The sequence below is a fragment of the Suncus etruscus genome, chromosome 1 (assembly GCF_024139225.1).
Source record: "Suncus etruscus isolate mSunEtr1 chromosome 1, mSunEtr1.pri.cur, whole genome shotgun sequence".
NCBI lineage: Eukaryota > Metazoa > Chordata > Mammalia > Eulipotyphla > Soricidae > Suncus > Suncus etruscus.
The window spans coordinates 82,233,377-82,258,193 of NC_064848.1; the positions used below are offsets into that span (position 1 = coordinate 82,233,377).

General features: G+C 38.1%; 1 protein-coding gene across 1 annotated transcript in view; it reads left to right on the forward strand.

The window, feature by feature from the left end:
* The window catches only part of LOC126024807 (paralemmin-2), a 327,444-nt gene that overhangs the window by 229,189 nt on the left and 73,438 nt on the right, over window positions 1-24,817 (forward strand). The window contains exons 3-4 of the mRNA XM_049785259.1: window positions 5,427-5,507; window positions 18,685-18,815. Coding sequence (XP_049641216.1) covers window positions 5,427-5,507; window positions 18,685-18,815 — 212 coding nt within the window. The remainder of the gene's footprint in view (window positions 1-5,426; window positions 5,508-18,684; window positions 18,816-24,817) is intronic.

Consider the following 24,817-nt stretch of genomic DNA (forward strand, 5'->3'; position numbering starts at 1 on the left):
CACACCACTCAAACTGGAATAAGTAGAAATGAAACTTATTAGTATATATAACTTAGAAAGCACATGGATAGTGCTGGCTTAATGCACTAGTAGGTTTAGAATTTCACCCAGTGGCAGAAGACATCTTTTTCCTCTGGCGTTCATCTCTGCTTCTCTTTGTACAGATGAATTCTCCAGAATAGATAAATTCTTTCTGTGTGAGTTGGGAAAATTGCCACTCAGATGTATATCATCCCAGCTTAATCTCAGCGGAAAGATGACTTTCCTCTCTTAGTATTTATGTGCCTGTCGCTAGAAATGTCTCTTACTGATTCTGTGTGAGAACTTAGACCCACTTCAATGAATTACTACTGTGTATTAAGATTGACCTAATCTATATTACAGGCAGATTTGAACCAGATATAATCATGACTGGCATTCTGTTAAAGTCATTTTTAAATGTGGGTTATTAGGTGAATTTTCTTAAAGAAAGAAGACTGGGCAGATAGCTATATTTTAGGCTGTGCTGTCAAACATGAATACTTTGATTGTTTTTGTCAAGCAAAACAGTGAGGGAAAGTTATTATTGTTAAAGGAAGCAGAGAGAGCAAAACCAGAAAAGCATTAACTAGCTTCATCTGGCAGTTCAGAAATTCGAATTTGTTAAGGCGAGAGCATAAGCTTTTGGGAATCTTAATTTGAGATGAAGCTGTGAGATGGAGAGTTGTCTTATTAACTACATCAAGGAGCTTTTTAAAACTGTGTGGAGAACAAAAGATTCTGAATTTTTTTCAAATTTCTTTTGTTTTGAAGTTACTTTTAGGGGTACTCGGGAATTACACCCAGTTCTGTGCTAGGAAGGGCTCACTCCTGGAGGTGCTCAGGACACCATGTAACAACAGCGATCAAACCCAGGCAAAGCATGTATTTCATCCATTGAATGCTTTCTAACCCCCCAATTCTGGAATTTTAGTTAAGAGATGGAGGTTGGAGGAAGTCAGGTTTCTATTTTAGAATACCACACTGGCAGCAATGCAGAGGATGAGTTGGAAAAAATCAAGACTCAATGGCAGGGGAGCTATGGTGAAACCACTGAAGTAATGCAAATGGAAATGGGATATAACCAATTAAGGGCTCTAAAGTGCTTCAGACACTAATATAGAATGGTCCAGATCTGGAAATAAGAGAAAGAAATTACTAAGGTCATGGTAAAGGCTATTGTAGAGGAGCTGAAGGTGTGAAAAACAACAGGCTGAATCTACAGGACTTGGTTTTAAATCCCACAGATGAGTGAGACTATTCTGTGTCTATCTCTCTCCCTTTGGCTTATTTCACTCAACATAATAGTTTCCATGCCCATCCATGTATAAGAAAATTTCGTGACTTCATTTTCCCTGACAGCTACATAGTATCCTACATTGTGTACATGTACCACAGTTTCTTTAGTTACTGATCCGTTGTCCGGCAATTGGGTTGTTTCCAGATTCTGGCTATTGTAAATAGAGCTCAATGAACATATGCTTGCAGAGGGCTTTTATGTATTGTGTTTTCGTGTTCCTAGGGTATATCCCTAGGAGTGGTATAATTGGATCATATGGGAGCTCAATTTCCAGTTTTTTGAGAAATTTCCATATTGTTTTCCAGAAAGGCTGGATTATACAGCATTTCTACCAGCAGTGAATGAGAGTTTCTTTCTCCCCACATCCCTGCCAGCACTGATTGTTATTGTTCTTTTTGATATGTAATAGTCTCTGTGCTGTGAGATGGTACCTCATTGTCTTCATTAGAACACAGATGTCATCATGACAGTGCTGATATGCCTGGCTACATATATTAACAACTTTTAGATTTCAAGCTTTAACCCAGTTAAGATCTTCCTTGTAGAAAATAAACAACCCAAAGGGAAACTGCTTTCCTGGTCTTGCTTCTTCCTTTCCAAGTATTCTTTGATCTTTATATCTTTCAGGATAAGAGACCACCTCTCTTGCCTTATAGATCCTCTTAATTGTTGAGTCTCAGCAGTTTTAGTTATTGTATTTGCCTTTTTCTTTTCTGTCTGATTGCTGCAGCTAAGCTAAGAGGTATTAGTTAATTTTTCCTCCTTTCCATACCCACCCAGGGTGGATGAAAAGATCTTCCGAGGATCTTTTAAGCAGATTCTGATAATGTACTAAGTCCTGTGTTTATACCACCTTTGTTTGTAAATAAAAGTTCACAAGAATATGAGTGCTCTTTTAAAAAAATTTATTGCACTTTTAATTATATGTAAACATGTTACAAGGCTGGTTTGAACTAAGTAACCACGTTGAATAATTCTAACAAGCTGTATGTCCCATGAACCTGAAACATTTTTTAATCTGGCCATTTAAAGGAACAATATCAATCTGTCAGTGTATATGAAATTACAGTCCCTTAGTAATGTGTCATAAGAGAAATTTAGCTACATCATCTTTCACTTAGACCCTACTGACATTACATAGTTGGTACAATATAACTCATACTTCTCAGCCTTACAAATACACAAGGTCCTCAGTAGTTTCTCCTAACCAGTCTTTGAATATTATTGTATTAAAGGTAAGTTTTCTAGTTATATTTTCTCTGTAGTGTTCATAGGATATGCATTATATTTCTACACTGTTCAAAAGTTCTTTTGCTTGGAATGTTTTACCTATTAATCTATCAGTTTGGTAACACCTGGCAGTGCTTAGGGCTTACTCAGGCTCTTTACCCTGAGGGATCGATCACTCATGGTGGTACCCAGGGAACTATATGGGGTGCTATAGCTTAGCCTAGTGCAAGGCAAATGCCCGCTCTACTATCTCTTCAGTTCCAAAAACTACCCAGTATTAAAGTAACTAACTCAAAACCTTTCCTGATAGTAAATTAGACAGTGCCCATGGTGAGTCTTCTTTTGTGTATATAAAGGTTTGTTGGCTATATCATCTGATAATCCTTCTTTTCAAGGATTGTTAACCATGATGATAGTAAAAAGTTCTGAAATGAGATGAGAAATTTCTTTTTTTTAAAAGTGAGGAATTTCTGTATGAACAAATGTTCAGAGAAAGCTTGGGAAGGATTTTCCTAGGCTTATATGTGTATTTAGAATGTAGTTTAATACATTTGGGCTACTGTGACAAGAAAATAAACGTATAAACTATTGAAAACATTTCCCCATTTTATGGAGGTTGTTCATCTTAGAAATTCAAGATTGAAGTACTGACAGACTTGGTGTCTTATGGGATCTCTTTTCTGTTTCACAGATAGCTGTCATTTTTATGAGACAGAAAGGGTGAGAGGGTCCTCCTGGTTCTTTAATACATACCCTGAACCCACTCACAAAAGCTCCACCTTCATCACCTTATCACCTCCCTGTTCCTACTACATTTAGCATCAGGTTTTACCAAATGCATTTTGAGAAAGACAAACACTTATCTATAGCTAACATTTAGCACTCGGTTAATATTTATGGGAGTATTGAGTTGTATTTGCATCCATTTATTCATGACATACTTTATCTAGTTCTGGATTTAAATGACAAACTCTTGTGTATCTTGGTAGTTAGTGAGAGTTAACAAAAAATATATCCTCTTTATAAAGTCCAAAATAGAAAGGTAGTTAACAAAAAATATATCGTCTTTATAAATTCTAAAATATAAAGATAGTGGCTAGTCCTAGAAATTCTTATTTTGTTTTTGCTATCCCTGAAATACTGGGTAGATGGACTTTTCTCCCCAAGCCTCACTTTCTCCATATACTGATACATATATACAATATATACTAATATATTGTATGTATCTGGTTATATTCTTGGATTAAACAAAATCAGTTATACACTATTGATATTTTTAGAAAATAGTTCTTAAACATTTACAAACCTCACTTTGGCAAGAAGATTATGTTCCTAACTTGATTATTATGGCTCAATGACTTGGAGTCATTAGCTATGGTGTGTTAAAGGTCAGTATATTACAAAAAAGACTGGTGATAACTCAAATTATTATGTTGACTTGAATAACAGTGACCCAACTCTGTGCCCTCACAAGCATGTAAGAGCTTTTTGTTGACACAGAGCATAGCAGCCAGACTTCTAAATTACTGTCGTCTTCAGGATTTGGCTGTTGTGTTGAGAAGTGTCATTATGTCTTGTCTGACAAATTTCTCCCTACATGTGTGAGATGATGAAATTAATCCAGTGTGGTAAGTTTTATAAAGCACCCCTGTACACTTTGGAAAGAAAACATTCAACAAGTAAGCTTTCATAAAGCCTGATCTTTCTGTTCTTCAGTCCTAATCACATGATGCTTATTGTCTACATTTGACAAGTATGGAAAAACTTGTACTCCAGTAAAAATATTACATTTTTACAGTTATATTATAAAATCAAGGAAATGTGTCTCTTTAAATTAGTTTTTAGGCATTACTAGAAGTAAACATCCAGAAGTGAATATCATAGCAAATAACATTTATTGAGCTTTTACTATGTGCCAGGCATTGTTCTAGGTTCTTTACATGTATCATCTCATTCAACCTATACCCCAGTAGTCAATAAAATTAGTAGGTCATCTTTATATGAGAACCTGTTTAGATTCAGAGAGCCAAAAACTATCCAGAGGTCATATAAGTAGCAAATGGTAGAGCTGAGAATTGAATCTAGACAGTCCAATTCTACATTTATTATAGATTCAGCAAGCCCCACCCACAGAAAAATGCTACCTCCAAGGCAAAAATCAAAAACCTAGCTTGCATCCTTCAACATCAGATGGAAGATTTGACCTACCAGATTTGCAATGATGTTAGATTGTTTGTGCTTATGGTTTGGGTAAAGAATTGTTTTATTCCTACTGCAGCTCATGCTCATTTGTCTTTTCGATTGAAACATTTTTAGTCTTTGTTTCCAATTAACACTGCACACATTATTTTCTACATTTGAGAAATATGGAAAAAAATTGTGCTTCAGTAGAAATGTTATATTATAAAATCAAGGAAATGTGTCTCTTTAAACTAGTTTTTAGGCACATGTGTGTATGAGGTGTGCGTGGTGTGTGTGTGTGTGTGTGTGTGTGTGTGTGTGGTGAGAGAGAGAGAGAGGGAGAGAGAGAGAGAGAGAGAGAGAGAGAGAGAGAGAGAGAGAGAGAGAGAGAGAGAGAGAGAGAGAGAGAGAGAGAATGTAGAAACCGCCTTTCCTTCTGGATGAGTGTTGCAGCTTGGCTGAATGAGGATTTCTCCCACTCACACAGCCCACAGCAGACATGCTAGGAGAATGCTGCTGCTTGCAATACATACAAACACAGAAAGGCAGGTGACACTGCGTGTGTGCCCGGCTTCTTGGGAAGTGTCCTTACAGATGTCTGCGGCGGCAGCAGCAGCAGCTGCTGCTGTTCCCTGCCTTCCAATTCCTGGAGCCCACACCCACCCACTCTTACAGCCTCTCTCTTTTTATTTTCAAGGAAAAAAGAAAGAGGCAGACTGAAATAGAAGGCAAGCGACAAGAGCTCGATGAGCAGATACTTCTGCTGCAGCATTCCAAGGTAAGTGGCTGGTCCGGGAACCTCTTCCATTATTAGGCATGCAGATCACACTCCAGAGAGCTGGGCAGAGTCTGCCCTGGAGTGAAGGCAAAGGCACTCCACATTCAATCGGGGGTGGGAAGATGGGGAGGAACGGTCTCTTGGCTTTTCTCATGATTTTCTCAAATTCAGGGCATTAAGACAGCATTCCAGTTCCTGCAGGCATGATGAGACTGTAAGCGTACATGTGGATAGGTTTGGGGACGATGTGTGCATGTGAATTGTGATGGTTATTTATAGACATTGGATGAGAATTTTCACATGGTGGGTGAGGTTGTGTTCCAGATCTGTATCTCTAGTGCTTTGGTGCTGTGTGCATATGTGTGTGTGTGTGTGTGTGTGTGTGTGTGCGTGTGTGTGTGTGTGTGTGTGTGTGTCTGTCCAGAAGCCCTTATAGATATACTTAGCATAATTTTCTTTTTAAAATAAAAAATATAAATGGGTTCTTTATTTCTATGAGAAAGGGAGATAAAAACAGTATGATCTAATTAAAACAAGAACAGAACAAATCTGTATCCTGCAGGTTTTTTTATCTGTCTAATTTGTCTGTTAGCAATTTTGAAAGTGTTCTTTTAGAATGAATAGTTGGTCAAAAAGAGCATTAAATTATTTGAATTGGTTGAGTTTCTGTATATGTAGGAGAAAGGAGAGAGGGAGGTAAAGAACAAGGGAGAGAATGAGGGAGAGAGAATGCAGAAGCAAGAGAGAGCAGGCAAGCAAGAGAGCACACTCAAGGGAAAGATGTTTATTTTATTTTCAAGCATAATGCACTTAAACATCATAATTGATTACAGCCCTAGAGAAAGTTCTGTCACAGTCACAGGGACTCCACTGGTTGCAGAACATTGCTCTCTGCAGACTCAGGAATAATGTGCTTACATTTCAGTGAGCAGCCAGGAAAGGCTGCTGGCCTTCTACTGCTCCTGTGTATTTTGGGGAGCACTTTCTGCTCACCTCAAGTGGCCATGACATTGCACATATGGAGTTGCATTGCTCAGAAGACTGGCTGGGAAGGCAGAAATGAGTTTCTGGGTGATACTAGGTAGAGGATAACTGGATTTAAAAACAAAACAAAACAAAAAAAGTGAACCTTGCATGTTTCTTCATCAGAAGATGGGATTTTCCTAAATGGATCTTCTAAATGTGAATCAGCAGCAGCCTAGCTTCGCATCACAAATATCAGTGTGACCTAAATCTGATTAGCATATGTATCAGTTTGTCAGTACCTTGAACCAGGGAAATGTGTGCTAGGAAGGAAAGCACAATGTGGGCCCTTCTTCCTGCTCACCATGTAAATCCATTTATGGGCCTTCCTTTGTAGGAGTTTTGTACCATTTCCCATATGCTGCTGCTCTTTCCTCCCAATTCTGAGGGAGGATTAAGCTAAAGTTAGTAGCAGCTTCTTGTTTCAGGGAAAGGGGAAGGTTGGGGGTGCTGAGTAACACTTTCTTGAACTGAGTGAACTGTTTAAGGTCAATCTGGACACACCTTGATCTTTGGCTTTGATTACCACTAACTCACTTTTTTGTAAGAGACCAAAATATACTAAAACTTCAATAAATTCAAGCTCTGTATGATTATTTCCTTTTGAATTCCTGAATCCAAAGTTGGGAAAGAGGGCTAGCAAGATAGTCTAGGAGGTTAAGGTATTTGATTTGCATGCAGCTGACCTGGGCTCAAATCCCCATCACTACATATGATCCACTGAGTACCACCAAGGGACACTCCTGAACACAAGCTGGGAATAGCTCCCAATGAGTGTGGTCTACGGCCTCTTCCCCTCTCCCACATAAATGGCAAAAAACAAAGATGACAGAAAATAAACATTTTTGGTCCAGGTTCCCATTATTCTGGGCACCAAAAAGATATCAAGTACTCATTTACTGCTTATCTTCAGCACAAGGTTATAACATTCTGTATATAATTTATCGTCACCCAACTGGTGACGCTCAGTGGTTACTCCTGGCTATGCGCTCAGAAATTGATCTTGGCTTGGGGGACCATATGGGATGCCAGGGGATCAAACTGTGGTCCGTTCTAGGCTAGGCGCCGGCAAGACAGACACCTTACCATTTATGCCACCGCCCTGGCCCCAGTTTATCTATTTTTACCCATTACATATCCATACGTTCATTCATTCATCCATTCCTCCTTTCATTTACCCATCCAACAATCCATCCTACTATACTACCATGAAAAACAATAGTAAAATGGCAATTGCTTGGAGAGGCAGTGGGTTCCCATCAAAGTCTTAGAAACAAAGAGCTTGGCAAAGTCTTAGAAACAAAGGGCTTGGCAGCCTCAATCCTGGAGGACAGTAAATTCACCGTGGTTCCTGGGTGAGCCTCTTGGTAAAGATCAGCAGCTTCTCCTGGCTGAAGACTGTCTTGTCTGCCTCTTGTCTTCCCTCAGTGACTGTCATGCATTTGAGGGTGGAACTGCCCAGATACAAGATGAACCCCTTAACACAAAGCTAGAGTACGGCAGGTGGGGGGGTGCCTTGCACACAACAGACCCCAGCATCCCCATATGGTCGCCCAACACTGACAAAAATAACTCATAAGTGCAGAATCAGGAATAACTCCTGAGCACTGCCAGTTGTAGCCCACAAACAAATAAACAAAAGACAAGATTCATCCCCTGAATAGCAATCACAGAATAGACCTGGCATTTCCTGTCAAGCAAACATAGAATCAAACTTGTGACATTAGTTATTCTGCCCAAGAACATAGATGGGGGGTAGGAGGATACCCAGGAATGTGCACTGACCAGTCATGCTTTTACCAAGACCCTGTTTTATCCAAAAGAAACATTTTCTTTGGGATAATTTGTCTAGACAAATGCTTGTTAACTTCATTGCTTTCTCTTAACTCTAAATATATTTTCACAAACTCCAGAAAATCTAGACTGTATGAAGACATGCACACATAATTGTTGATAGTTTCTTGAATTAGAATCTATCAGGAAATATGTCATTAAATCGCATCTTTATATATTTTCAAAGTCCCAGGATTACTCTGGGGGGGGGGGAATCCTCATTGTGCTTCCAGAGAGATAGCATGGAGGTAAGGCTTTAGTAAGGTTTGCCTTGCATGCAGAAGGTTGGTGGTTTGAATCCCGGCATCCCATATGGTCCCTCAAGCCTGCAGGAGCGATTTCTGAGCGTAGAACCAGGAGTAACCCCAGAGCGCTGCCGGGTGTGACCCAAAAACAAAACAAAACAAAACAAAAAAATCCTCATTGCAAACTTAAATGATAAAGCATGGGAATTATCATTCATATTTAAGGCAGGATGCTTATTGTTTTTTTTTTTTTGTTTTTTTTTTTGTTTTTTTTTTTTGTTTTTTTTTTTTTGTTTTTTTTTTTTTTTGGTTTTTGGGTCTCACCCGGCAGTGCTCAGGGGTTACTCCTGGCTCCATGCTCAGAAATTGCTCCTGGCAAGCACGGGGGACCATATGGGACGCCTGGATTCGAACCGATGACCTTTTGCATGAAAGGCAAATGCCTTACCTCCATGCTATCTCTCCGGCCCCAGGATGCTTATTGTTAAGCAGTATAAAGATATATGTAGTCTCGGGGCCGGAGAGATAGCACAACTGTAGGGCATTTGCCTTGTACGCAGCCGATCCAGGACCAATGATGGTTCGAATCCCGGCATCCATATGGTCCCCCGAGCCTGCCAGAAGCGACTTCTTAGCACAGAGCCAAGAGTAGACCCTGAGCACTGCTGGGTGTGACCACCGCCCCCCCCCCAAAAAAAGATAAATAGTTTCGTATAATCAGCTATGAATGATATAGACAGATTTGACCTGTTCTCAAAGCAAATGAAAACAAGATAACAGGAGCCGAAGTGGTGGCTTAAAGAGGTAAAGCATCTGCCTTGAGCGGTTCGATCCCCCGGCATCCCATATGGTCCCCCAAGCCAGGAGCAATTTCTGAGCGCATAGCCAGGAGTGGCCCCTGAACGTCACCAGGTGTGGCCCAAAACCCAAAACCTAAAACAAACAAAAACAACAACAACAAAAAACAAAAGCAAAAAAGATAATAGTTTTGATATTTGCATGCTTGGCTAATATACTTTCTAATTATAATATTCTTGGAAGTAATATATATATACAGGTGATAATCAAATTCTGTATTGCAGTGAATAGTCAATCACTCCAGTGCTTAGAAAACCTTTAAATGGCTTGCTAAGTTAGCTAGCTAAATTAAACTCACATATTTTATGTGCATATTAGCTGTAATTAATATCTAATATTTATGATATAGAAATTCAAGAAATATATGTGGAACAAGTAACCAAATTTAATGTAGTATTATTTTTGCTGATTATATTCTTTCAAAAGTGAAAATATTTACATAGAAATAAAGAGGGAGAAACATAACTTGTATACTTATTCCTCGATATAACCCACACAAGGAGGTACTTGGGAGCTAGACCTTCATTGTTCAGGGGCTACTCCCAGTGCTATGTTCAAGGGATACTCTTGACAGTGAGTGTTCAGGTGACCTATGAGGTACTTGGATCAAACTGGGGTCAACCACATGAAGTGGTGCCTAAACCCTGTGCTATCTATCTTTCCTCCTCCACTATTTTTTTTTAATATATTAAGCTAATATTTCTTGGGGTTGAATGATAGTACTGAAGGTAGGGTGCTTGCCTTGCAAACAGCCAACCCAGATTTGATTTCCACCATCCTGTATGGTTCCCCAACCACTGCCAGGAATAATCCTTTAGTGCAGATTCAGAATACCCCCTGAGTACCACCAAGTGTGGCCTTGAAATGAAACAAACAAAATATTTCTTATTCAAAATCTTTCTTAGCTTGTGAGTAAAAGTAACTTAATACTAGTATTAAAAATACTTTAGAAATTTGCCTTTTCTTTGTTATATACAGTCTTTTTCAGATTCTCAAATAGAAATTTGTATTTTTTTAAATGAAATTACATCTAATATTGGGGCCAGAGTGATAGTACAGCAGGTAGAGCACTTTCTTTTCACACAGCCAACCTGATTCAAATACCAATCAATACCCAATATGGTTCCCAAGAACCCTCCAAAAGTGATCCCTGAGTGAAAAGCAAGGAGCAAACCTGGGAACCACCAGATGTGGCCCCAAACAAAACAAAACAAAAATAAGATATAGTTAAAAAATTAAACATGGAGGAAAAAGAAATCATATCTAATTTTTTTTTTTTACTTCCTGACTGTGATTTCTATTCCTTCTTTGGTTTGATTCTATTTAGAAATTATTTTCCATGGGGCCGGAGAGAGAGCACAGAATAAGGTGTTTGCCTTGCATGCGGCCAACCTGGGAGGGACCCAGTTTGATTCTGGCATCCCATATGGTTCCCCAGCCTGCCAGGGGTGATTTCTGAGTGCAGAGCCAGGAGTAATCCCTGAGCATCACTGAGTACCCCAAAGCCTATCAATAAATCAACCAATAAATAAATAAATTTTATAAAAAAAGAGATTATTTTTCTATAAGGTGTGAGGTGAGTATGTAACTTAACTTTTTACATATCATGATATAGTTGTCTTAACATTATTTATTGATTAATTTAATCTTTATACTCACTAAATTAAATGCCTCCTGTTTCACATATTTCTCACATCTAATTAAATTTGTGAATTCTGTTTATTCCAGTAATCTATCATTGCTATGTCAATACAACCTACATTTAATTCTAGCTTTTTCATGTATTATATTTCATTAAATATGATTCATCATTATTCTTCTTTTGAAAATTTATCTTGGCTTTTTATTTCGTGGGTATTATTATTTTATTATTTTTATTATGTGACTTGTGCTAGTATGGGTTAAAAATAATAAATCAGCTATTGACTTTTATGCCAGAACACACTGAATTTAATATTTCCTTTTGCCTCTTCATTGAATTGCCAAAGATTTATCTATTTTATTGGCATGCCCAAGGTCCCAGCACAGAGTAGGCACAGAGTACACGCTGTCACATGAATTCCTTTGGGACTGTCACATTTACAATGGTTTGTGCAACAGTCAGCATTGTCAGAATCAAATTGCTAATACTAAATCTTCAATACATAAGCTGCCTTTGAATTATTTATTTATGAGCAGGAAACACTGCTTAGAGTTTTCTTCTAAACCAAGCAACAAAAAATATCATTATACTTTAAAAATCACAGTCATTTCTTTCAAGAGACTGAATCAAAAAAAAGAAAGGAAGAAATTGTGACCCTGCAAGATATTTATTGCCACCTGTCAAGGTCATTTGTTGACTAGCCCAAAGGTACAGGAGTCTTGCTTTAAAAGATATAGCAGTAATTCATGCACTCTTGTGAACCTTCAGTAGTCATTTTAGACTTTTTTGGTTATAAGTATATGTGGAAAGTTTCAAATTTAAAAATATTGGACAGTCAAGCTACTTAGTAAAAAGGAACTTTTACACCTCATCTTTTCCCCATTGCTCTTGCCTGCCCACAGAACTTGAGTGGAAAGTAAAGCTTGATCAGAAGTCTTAGTTATGCTTCTGGGTAGACTGAATCATGCAATAAAACCTCCAACCCAAGCTGGGATCTTATTGGGAATGAGTGAGAAGGAATGAAGGTGTTTGAAGAAAAGGGAAGGCACTTGGAGATCATAGGACTTCATTATTCTTTGGACTTCAATGAATAAGAACTACTATTGTCTCATTTTGAGTGTAATTCATTTTGCTCTAAATTTCAATTGGCAAGAGTCCAACTATCATGTACTAACATGGCCATGACTCATACATGAACAAAAGATTTAGAAAAAAAGATAAAATCCATTAAAGTATACGAAGATATCACTAGCAAAATATTTTTATAGACTTAAGGTGAGGAAGCCTAATTATATAGTACACCAAAGCTAGACTTGTGAAAGTAAAATTTTTCTTATGACTTTATAAATATAGTAAATAATCTGAATTACTAATCTGACTTTCTACCATCGCCCACCTACATACACACCCCAGACAGTACTTATTCACCTGAATCATCTTTAAAAAGGCTTCATCTCAGCTACATATCTTCAGATTAAAATCAGGTTTATTAGCTAGAGAGATAGAACAGTTGGTAAGGTACATGCTTTGATCTGGCATCCCGGATTGTCCACAGAGCCCACCAGGAATGCTTCCTGTGCACAGAGCAAGGAGTAATCCCCTGAAGTCAAAGCCAGAAGTAAATTCTAAGCATTGCCAGATCCCCCCCCCCCAAAAAAAACCCTAAAAAGAAAAATAATATATTGATAAATAACATTGTGTATGCAATTTTAAGGACATGCTTTTAAAAAAAATAGAATTGAGGGGTAAATAAAAAGGTTTGATGAGATTATCTCTAAAGTTTTTTGTTTTATTTTGTTGTTTTGAGGCCACACATGTTGGAGTGCTCAGGGGTTACTCCTTGCTCTGCACTCAGAAATATTATCTGGCAGGCCCAGGGGATCATATGGGATGCCAAGGATTGAATCCTGTGCAAGACAAACACCCTACAGCTGTACTGTCGCCCCAGCCCCTAATGTCATTTTTTATTTTTTTTAACAATCCAAGATTTTTATATTTGCTAAAATACAAACCAAGCATGTTTACCCAGAAATTAATTCATTATATAGAGACTTCACATCACCAACTATAACTTCGCCATGTCAGTCTAGACAAATTATAATTATGGCAGGGACTATGAGGGATGCAGGTATGAGTAAGAAGAAAAGTATCAATAAAAGAACTACTGTTAGAAAATCTGAATAATAATTATTCCATGTTAGGGAGAGGTCAGTGATGCCCAATGAATTCGTAAATGATATTGAAGAAGTGGAGGATAAGTTCTCTGGTGAAATTAGAAAAGAGAGCTGAATGCACTGTTTGCCTTTCAGCCCCAGAGTCATTCCTTAATGGATGTATTATAATGGTTAAGCTACTTAATACTAATCTCCACTCCACTCTTGCGCCTGTCTCAGGAACAATTGGGGAGGGGGAGGAATCCCCATATATTTCCTTTGTGCCAGGTCCCAAACTCTCTCCATATCACTGTCTTGAAACAGGGATGGGGAAGAAGAGGCAGGTTCATGAGAGGATAAAGTTGTCAGTTTTGGGTCAGTGTGTTTGGGCTGCCAGGGGGAAAGCACACAGATTCTTAAAAGATTCCAGTATTGGCATCCTAGTGCAGTGCTACTGAAACTGTGTTTCTCAGAGAGCCAGTCTCACAGACCATTGTTTTGGAACTTGCTGAAACTCATGCTCAGGAACTGCTTGAAATTCACATCTCTGTGTAGTCGCGGGTTGGGGAGCACGGGGAGGGAGGTGGGAGAAAGGGGTGGGTTCTATGTCTACCTGGTGATCCTGGTGAGAGTTGAAGTTTGAGACGCTATGCCTGAAATTGCCTTTCAAAGTAGGAACCACATAGCCTGAACCGAGCCTTCATTGCAGCTCCTTACTGAGCCCTGTTGAGGGTCATTCATCCAGAAATTTGCTCTCCGGCTAGGTTTTTTGTATCTGGAATCTTTTAATAGATTCCATGTAATCAAAGTTAAGTTTGAACAACTCTTAGCACCTTTAAATGTTTTTAAATTTTAAATTAAATATTTAATTTAAATTTTTAATTACCATGAAATTACAGTCATTCAGGATTGGGTTTCAGGAATATATTGTTTCAACACCAATCCCTTCATTAGTGTCTACTTCCCTCCACCAATGCCTTCCACCCCAATTTGTCTTCCACTTACCAGTCTGCATCTACAAGATGTACTTTATATATATGTAAATATACATACATATGTATATACATGTATATGTGTATATTTTTCACTGTTGCTGATAGGATTTCATATTTAGCACCTCACCATCTTTCAGCACGCTTGAATCTTTTTCTCCATCAATGGTGTTTCCCACCCCCTACCCCCATCCTACCCACAGCTTCCTCAAGGGGTTTGTTTTTTAGTGAAAACCAGTACTCATATTCTTTGTTTCCATTGCTTGGGCATTCATTAGTCCACCATTATGTTTCTGTGTATCTTGCATGTGAGAGAGATCATTCTGTATTGGTCGCTCTACCTCTGACCAACCTCTGTCATACATCTTCTAGATGTAGGTGTTTGTAGGGGGAAGTGCATATATATAGAGAAAATTTTTTATTTTTCTCTATATATGCCCAAACCCTCAGGCAACCATTAAGAATAAGAATAGTGTCAGAAATCTGTTGCTTTGATGGATGTGTATGATTAGTGTGTGTAAGTGGTTATATTCAGAAGTTTGAGCACAGTTGAGTTTTTGAGGCAACTTAGGGGAACTAGAGCAGGTTAACAAATGCTTTGGAGGTAAATATACTTGAATTAGTGGTTTCCCTTGGCGACTTTACCTTGGGAACAGGTGAAAAACCAACTATGCTTTCTTTTGTTGTTTTTGTTGATGTTTATGTCAAAACACTTCTTTGAAAATAACTTCCCTGAGACCAGACCCACTAACTCATTCTCTTAGATCCCAATTCCTGTCTTCCTGGATTCTGATGTTGAGACTTTGAGGGATGTGTGTAACCTCATTGCTATATTCAGAGAACAGATAGATTTTGGGAGCACATATGCTTCTCACACTCAGGGTCACCAAACTACTTTTGTCCAAGATTAACTGGATGATGACTGAGGCCAACTGGGCCAGGAGTGAGGTTAGATCCTCACTGGTAGGAGTGATCTTATAAAAAAGAACTGAGAAAACACTCCCAAGAGCAACCACTTCTTCTGACAAAGCTTCTAGTATAGAACTTCCTTGATGAGGAAAGAAAGCCAGGACTCTTCATGACTGCTCTTCCAGAAAGGTCCACGCAAGCACATCTGTCTCCTGAGATCCTAATCATTTTTTACCTCCTGTGGACTGAACTAGATTTATTGCAACCATTTTAACACAGGAAGTACCCCAAAAGAGTAACATCCCTTGTTATTTAACTATTTCTTAGATTCCATGGCAGTATGTTTACAAGCAACATGTTAGGAATAATATTTAACCTTCAGCATATTGTGTGAGTGGCTTCTTTCTCCAAGCATTTTAGGAAAAAAGTAATTAGGCACTCATATGGAAAAAACCCTCATGTGTTAAATTAAGTGCCATTAAAATGCTGTTCTATAAGAAGATCCAAATAGATCTCCACTAGCCATGATTTTTAATTAGAAAGCAAGGAGAGTATCAATCAGAAAACATGGCTTTCTGGCTAGTAGATGGATGTTGCTTTGTTCACAAAATGTCCATTCCGAAGTGCAGGCATTTTAGGTATCAGAACTTACTTCTTTCTATCCAGCCGGGTCTATTTAGTGCTAAATGGCCAGTGAACTTCTCAACATTAATGGTGAAATAGAGCCATTAGTGAACTTTAAATCTTTATTGCTAAAAGTTAGTAACTTAGTCATTCTTTTCATAGGTAAATAATGTCATCTTTAATGATACAAAAACTATATGTAATTGTATAGCTATGGGAGTAAAAGGGGAAACCCTGAATTTTGTATCCACAATGTTTGAGCTATATCCCATTTTCATTATATAAGTCATAAATAGGTCCTACCATGCATGACATGGCAGGCTGGGTGGCAGTGCATCCTCATCGTGGTGCATTCCTGCAATATCTCATCTGCCCACAAGAGTGCTCAGTCATGCCTGGGTCCAGCTTCTGTAGACATCTGTGAACACCATCTGACATAACAGAAGTCCTAATCAAAAATCCTCTTCAGGAACCCTATGACAATGATAGTTAGAAATGATCTCTCTGACTGACATACATAACAGGGAACAAGAACAATCAGTGCTGCCTGAGATGTGGAGAGAAAGGAACTCTTATTCACTGCTGGTGGGAACGCCATCTAGTCCAGTCTCTCTGGAAAACAATTGGAGCTTCCTTAAAAAACTGGATATTGAGCTCCCATATGATCCAGCTGTATCACTCCTAGGGATACACTAAGAACATAAAAACACAATTACAAAAATGCCTTCTAAGGGCAGGAGCAGTGGCACAGAGCGGTAAGATGCCTGCCTTGCTGGCGCTAGCCTAGGACAGACTGCAGTTTGATCCCCAGGTGTCCCATGTGGTCCCTCAAGCCAGGAGTGATTTCTGAGTACATAGCCAGGAGTAAATCCTAAGAGTCACTGGGTGTGGCCCCAAAAAACAAACAAACAAACAAACAAGCCTTCTGCATGCCTATATTTATTGTAGCACTATTTACAATAGCCACGATCTGGAAACAACCCAGATGCCTGAAAACATGTGAGTGGCTAAAGAAACTGTGATATATGCAGCTTTCAGGAAAAATGAAGTCATGAAATTTTCCTATACATGTATGGACATGGAAACTATTATGCTGAGTCAGAGGGAGAAAGACAAAACAGAATAATCTCACTCATCTTTGGTATTTAAGAAAAATAAAAGTATTGTAACAATATCCAGAGATAATAGAGATGAGGCTGGAAGGACTGGCCACGATATGAAGCTTACCACAAAAAATGTTGAGTTCAGTTAGAGAAATAACTACACTAACAACTATCATGACAATGGTAGTGAGTGAGAGAAATAAAATGCCTGTCTTGAATACAGGCAATGAATGGGGGAAGAGGAGGATGCACTGGTGAAGAGAGTTGTTTTTTTTTTATAACTGAAATCCAAATGCAAACATGCTTGTAATCATGGTGCTCAAATAAAGATATTATTTAAAAAAAGAAATGATCTCTCATAAGATAAGAATTGTGTGCTGAAAGGCGGTAAAGTGATATACATAATACCGCTTCAGTAGCAATACTGCAAACCACAGTGTCTAAAAGGAAACAAAGGAAAGAGGGGGAGAAAATGTCTGTCAAAGAGGGCAGGAGAGAAACTGGGAACATTGGTGGCAGGAAATGTGCACTGGTGAAGGAATGGATGTTGTACATTGTATGACTGTCAAGAACAACTTTGTAACTGTATATCTCATGGTGATTCTATTAAAAATTTATTAAAAAATTAAAACATAACCCAAAAGTTCTCTTCTTTTACCTGATTTAACTTGCTCTTCATTTTAGGGAGTTTCAAGATATTGGCTTTTTTTAGAACTGCTTTCTAGAATCCTTCTCACCCTTCCAACCATTAACCTACACATTAAAACTTTTTCATTTTACTTCATCATATATTATGCAAAGATACAGGAAAGATGCATGACTTTGTTACTGTTGGGAAATTTTCTATTTCTTTTGTATTTGGGTGGGTGTAATGGGTGTAATGTCTAGTGGTTCTCTCTGTTTGGGTGTTGCTTATGGCAGAGCTCAGGGTTTGCTCCTGGTGGTGGTTGAGGATACCATGAGGATTGAACCTGGGACTTTCACATGCAAAGCTGCTGCTCTGGCCCTTTGACCTTTCTCTCCAGTCTAGTTTAGAGTCATAAAAGAGGTTTAAAGAAGAAACATGGCATAGATTAATTTTTCTACTAGGATAAACTATATGTAAAGGATTCAAGAAATTTTATAGTGAAACTATTTTCATTATAGGGAAAAATGTCCTTATTTCCCCTTATTTTTACACAGGAAAAATGTCCTCAATTTTTAAAGATTCATGCTCAAAATATTTTTGAGTAGAATATCATAATGTTATTTATTTTAAAATGCTTCAGTGAGGGGGCCGGAGAGATAGCATGGAGGTAAGGCATTTGCCTTGCATGCAGAAGGACGGTCATTCGAATCCCGGCATCCCATATGGTCCCCCATACCTGTAAGGAGTGATTTCTGAGCATAGAGCCAGGAGTAGCCCCTGAGTGCTGCTGGGTGTGTGACCCCCCCCAAAAAAACTCAAAATAAATAAAATGCTTTAGTGAAAAACATAAAGAAATGTAATTGAATTTTTTAATTCCTAATTCTGGATGAGGTTATATGACATTTATCATATAATTTGTTCTTGGTTTGGTTTTTTCTTTGTACATGCTCAAACTTTTTTTATAGTAGAAAATATGGAGAGGGATCCCTCTGGTGATTCTCTGGTGGAGAGAAGGGAAATGGGGAGCTAGTTAGTAAGGAGGGAAAGGCAGCAATTTGGATTCAGTGAACATGGATAAGATGTGGAGCTAAAGCAGGATGGGAGGGCTGGGAGATACTGGGGATGAAGGAGTATACTGAAAGGTATCATCTATGCTCATTCCCACAGTCCAAATTGCTTCGGGAAAAATGGCTACTACAAGGCATACCTTCTGGAACTGCTGAAGAGGAGGAAGCCAGAAGGCGGCAGTCTGAGGAGGATGAGTTCAGAGTAAAACAACTTGAAGATAACATTCAGAGGTAGGTGGTTTCCAGCCCTGCAAACCTCTATGGTAGTTTTACAGTGCAGTAACAATATTATCTTCTAGGGAACTACTCTGAATCTTTTTATTTTATTATTTTATTTTGTTTTATTTTATTTTATTGAAACAATTATGATCAACAGAATTTTTCATAGTTAAATTTGATATATACAAATTTCTCTCACTATCTCACCCTCTTGCAGAGTTTTAGACTGTTAAACAAAGAACTGTGATATCATTTAAACTTTCCAAATAGCCTAGAATTATTATACTGATTATTTATCCCAATACAGTAATTATTAGAACCAATAAGCTCTTGTAAGCAGTTTTTCCCTTTGCTAAATGCCCCTTTTGGAATTCCATCACTGTTTGTTTTTTTCTTCCTGGAATCAGGTTTTTTGCTGTTATGGCTGCTATAATAAGTTTATTTTCAGATTTCCTCCATTTGATTGATTTTGAATAGAAAATTTATAGTCATATCAGAATTTAAGTTAAGAGCATTAAAAAGTTCAAGGAGTAGGATCCTTTTAAGTTATGTGTCCTTCGGCCCAAAATTAACTTTGTGTGATCTGCTCTCACTGCACAGAAAATAACTTGCTTTTTTTAAGTTTCTCAACCAAGTTCTGAACTTGCCAGTGAGGAAATTTAATGACCTTTCTTGGATCAGTGACTGGCCAGACTTAAGCAAAAACAACATATTCTATTTCCAGTTGTGAACTATAGCCATACCAGGGTCCAGAACACCTTGCCTGAGGTATGAGATGAAAGTGGACAATGCATTGGACCCAGGTGCCCCTACTCCCTCATGATAGCAGCCCACTGAATTCTTCCTGAGACCTTATGAAGCTCTTCTCTCTGGAGATATTTATCTATTTTCTTATTGCATTCTGTGACCTGTTTTAGAATACAAAGGTAGTTAACTTGGTGCCAACCATGTATATCAAAAGTGAATAAAGATTGTGAGAATGCATAGCACACCCCAGGAATGTTGCCCATCTTATATCCCTACCTTGTTTGGGCTCTTGTGACTCTTTGATAGTTCTCAGAGGAGCTTGGATAAACTTTATTTATGGAGAAAGCTTTCTAATAAGTTTGTGTAGGATGTAGATATAAGTGGGGGTGGGAGGATACATATACATGCACAAAACTATAAGTGAGGAAAATATGCACCTATTTTTGGGGCAGCACACCTTAGAGTTTACTACTGGTTCTGCTCTAAGGACTACTCCTGTAGTTCTCAGGGGAATATATGGGATGCTGGGATCATGCTGGGTTGTCTGTGTGCAAGGCAAACACCCTATCTGCTGAATATTCACTCTGGATCCAAATATGCACCTGTTTGAGCACACATATATATCACACATTTTTCTTAGTATACAAATGATATATAACTTATTTCCTATATATGTATATACTACACATAATAAATATGATAATAAGTATAATATGTGTCAATATATACCATACATCATGTTATGTCTTGATACATATTGATATAGGTAAAGAGAATATTTTAGTCCTATGAATTCTGGACTTGAGCTTAAGAAAAGTACCACGAGGACTGTAGGAAAAGGGATGAGCCTCTTTACATGTCTTAAATCAAGACTCAGTTTTGACTGAATTGACTATCAGAGTAAAGAGTTTGGTTTATTGGTTTATTGTTCAGATGTGTATGATCATACTAAAAAATATAAAATATTTTTATCTTTTAAGTTAACTATAATAATAGCTTATTACTCAATATGTAGATACTCTCTTGGAACCCACTTGAAAGCTAGATAATAAAAGACAGAGGAAAGAAATAACTTCAACAGTCTAAAAGCTTGATGATAGGTACTTAGGCATGGATTTAGGAAGTGTTTCCTTCCACTCTTATATGTGTATGAGAGGCCTTAGATTTGAACCCTGGAAGAACGAGGCAGATGAGAAGGAAAAGGAAAAGGAGGAGAGAATGACTTAACTTTATGGCCTTGCTGGGCATTTGGCCAAATGGACATTGACCATTTTCTGAGGAATAAACTATCTTTTTGGGCTCTATATTTCTGTAGCTTCAGCTCTAGCAATGGCTTGATTTCTTCCTCAGGATCATTGTTTAGTGAGGAAAGTAACAAAGAAAACAAATTTCTTCTTTCTCCCTTAGGAGTCAGTTTCTGCTTCTTGTCATCTTCTCTACTTTAATTTTTTTTATCATCTTTAAAGCTTCAGAGATAAAGGGGAACAGAAACTTCACTACCTCAAAGGCCACTAAGCCACTTTCTGATGTTTGTTTAGTTGAGTTCTCTTCCATTTGAACAGCTTTACAGGCTCATTGTAGACATCAGCGTCCTATACTCCTGTACATCTTCTGCTCTAAAAGGTCTTTGTGGATTAACTGTGCTGACACTGCTGATTTTGGCTAAGCTTGGTTGTTTTAGCTAGCCTGTTCTTATTTAACTGTGCAGTTGATAATCACAAAGATTTCTTTGTATGACAATAACTGAAATACAGAGCAGAAACTGAGTAAAAAAAAAAAAAGCAACAGGGCCCAGAGCTACCTATGAGCTGGTAGCCAAACCAATCCCAAATCAATAGTGAGGAAGGAGATGGATATCCAACCTTAGAGGAAGGAAGTTCAAAATTACATGAAATGGGCACAAGATAACAGGGAGGGATGAAAGTGGGTAAATAATGTCAGATTCCAGAGTGTAATTCTTCAGTTGAAAAACACTAAAGGAAAACTAATTAGCATTTGGGAAAAAAAGTGGAGAGAAACAAATAGATGAGTGTAGCATTAAATAATTAATGATGGAGAAGGATGGAGAAGGATGGAGGGATTTTTCTTTGCCATCCCAGGCCACGTGGCTCCGAAATCCCCATTCAGCTGGCGGGTCCCAGGTTTAGGTGAACGGCGGAATTACTTATCCAGAGACAAGCATCAGGAAGCATCATCTTTATTCATGCCTATCCACCACATGTGTGTGGCCTATATCATAACCTTTCAAGCACAGCCATTCTTAGCTAGCCCTGCATCTTAACTCCTGTCAGCCAACTTCCCTTTGACCTCCATGCTGGCCAAAGACCAAAAGAGCAAAAGGCCTTATCTAACCTTTCAAGACCACTCCCCGGAATGGGAGGGTCTCAGGTAGGTACACCTAAATCCAGGGTGGAGTTACTGATGAGAAAGATTTGTAATGTCTCAATAATTTAGAAGAAAGGAATTAAGAGAAAATATGAAGAGTTTCAAGTTCACACTCAGAATCTGAAGGTTATATATTAGGAATTTCAGAAATTGTCTATAGCTATAATGAAGCAAAACCACTGAATAAGGAGTTTTAAGGAGACCTGTTTTGTTTGAAGCAGCACATTTTTAGATCCTAATGTGGTCTCCAGTCTCCCTCCCTCCCAGCAATTAGATTCTCCTAAAGATATATAGGCTGTTTTCAAACTGTTAAGATTATTAATGCAGTTGTGCTTTGAGTGTGTTTCATTCCCTGTTGGAGAGCTCAGAGTAGCTTGGAGAACCTTAAGGGGAAATCAAGTTTAGCAATTAAAGAACAGGAAGAATTATACAAAGAAATATTTAGAGGAATTTGGGTCATTTCATTTAGAAATTTTATTTAGGGTTAATAGCACTAAAGAAGTTCGTGGGTCTGTATTAAAACTTAGGTCAATAAAGATTATTCTTTAAGCGGGATCAATCAGAATATGATGAACTCAAGTGTGAGAGCTTGCATTTATACCTACATATATTATTTGATATAAGAAAGGACTTAACATGATAATCTTCCAGGTTCTAATTTGAAGTCTCTTTTGAGAACAGGCAGTATACCAGGCCATGCTCAGGGATTACTCTTAGAAGTACTTGTGGAGTCTTCCAATGCTAGGAATTGAACCCAAAGATCTTGCATGCAAAGCATGCACACTATAGCCCTTTAAACTGTCTCCTTGGACCTTTATAACAACAAGCAGGCTACTGTGTGTAGTCTATAGTCTTTTTTTTTTTTTTTTTTTTTTTTTTGGGCCACACCTGGCAGTGCTCAGGGGTTACTCCTGGCTGTCTGCTCAGAAATAGCTCCTGGCAGGCACGGGGGACCATATGGGACACCGGGATTCGAACCAACCACCTTAGGTCCTGGATCGGCTGCTTGCAAGGCAAACGCCACTGTGCTATCTCTCCGGGCCCTAGTCTATAGTCTTATATGAAATTGCAAAAGCAGGAATTGTCTACAAGCTAGACACAGAGGGAACCACTTATACTAGCAGCCCGGGGTCAAAGGAGGGGGATATGGGATGTATGCTGGGAACAGGGGTGGAGGGAGGACAACACTGGTGGTGGGAATGCCCCTGATTTGATGTCACTATATACCTAAAATATTACTGTGAAAGATTTATAATCCACTTTGGTCAAAATAAAAATTATTTAATTAAAAAAACAGGAACTATTTTCTTCCAGAATATTATTTATAATTTGATGATAATTTGGAATTGATAATGTTGTCATTATTCCCAAAATATAACATGCAGTGTTCAGATTTGTGGGGACAGGAAAGAAGGGAGGGAGGGAGGAGGAAGAGAGGGTGAGAAAGAGGGAGGTAGGACTGTAGGAAAAGAGGGAGGAAGGAAGGATTAATTTAAATGCTGAGCATTAGAATTATTTATAAAATTTTTTTAAATTATGAATCCTGGGGTCTCATTCCAGAAAACTGTATTCACTGACGTATAAGAAGGCCTAGAATCTGTATTTTTGTGTTTTTTTGTGGCTTTTTTAAGAAGTCATATTCAATATAATTCTATCATAAATAAGTTCAGATCAAAATTATTGTAAATAAGTTCAGCTCAAGTAAATGGAAATGAAAGTTTCTTCAATTTAATTTAAACCCCTTTTAAAACCTAAAAACAAAAACAAAGAACCAAAGGAAATAAAAAGTAAATAGTGTTATATGAAAAACTTCAAACAAAAGTATAATGCAGGACAAAATACTATACCCTTAAGTTTAGACTGTTTGTGTCTTAGTACTTTGATGCAAGAGTGTATGGACCTAGCTTTGGGGGTTCCTCAGATAAAAAAACAGAGCTTCCCTCTTTGGCATAGAACTTTGGGTCTCTGTGCCATAGGCACCACCAGAGGAAGCCAAACTTCTTTCCCCTTCTAATTGGAACCAATGTTGGATATATGTCCAACAAATCTGATTACATTTCCTGAAGGCCAGGAAAAACTCTACCTTTTCCCTAAAATTTCCTGGCTGAAATTTAGACTACTGTGGTTTCAAAACATTGATATCAAGACCACTTAAGAGGGTAGAAGAGCGCAGAGTTTCCTCCCATAAACGACTAGACTGCTGCTTCTTTTTGTACAACTTTTCCTTGGGCAATATCAAGTGGGCTTGGTCTACTAATTATATTTTTGGCTCACTAAAGGTTTTCAAGAGCCAGAATGATTTAAAGCAAAACTGTACACAGATTTCTTTAAAAAAATTTTTTTAAGTTTTTCTTCACTTTGGTCAAAATAAAAATTATTTAATTAAAAAATGTTTTTCTTCATTATCTGCCATAGAGGCAAGCTGTGTAGGTAGAGAGATGTGGAATGGGAGGATAACTGAGGAAATTGGTTGTGGCAGCAAATCAATTCTGGTGAAAAAATGGGTGTTGGATTGAATGGGTATATGACTGGAATTCAACCATCAACATTTTATTTTTTTTATTTATTTTTCATCAACAACTTTTTAACTCCATCCATGGTGATTCAATTTTTAACAGTGGGGTGAGGAGAAGAACATCTTGACATAAAGCAGTTCTTTGAAGAGAAAAAAGTTTGTCTTCATCTTTCATGTGCTTTATTTCCTGTTAGAGTGCTCTGACTAGAAAGTACAGGACTGTTTCTGATTTGACTCCTTTGCTAGTCTTTGTCCAAGCCATTTCCCTCCATGATAGCTCTCCCATTGATGTTCTTAGAGACTTAAGGTATTTAGGTTCACATGAGCCCTGCCAATATCTCATCTCCAATCCACAAATCCTGTCCCT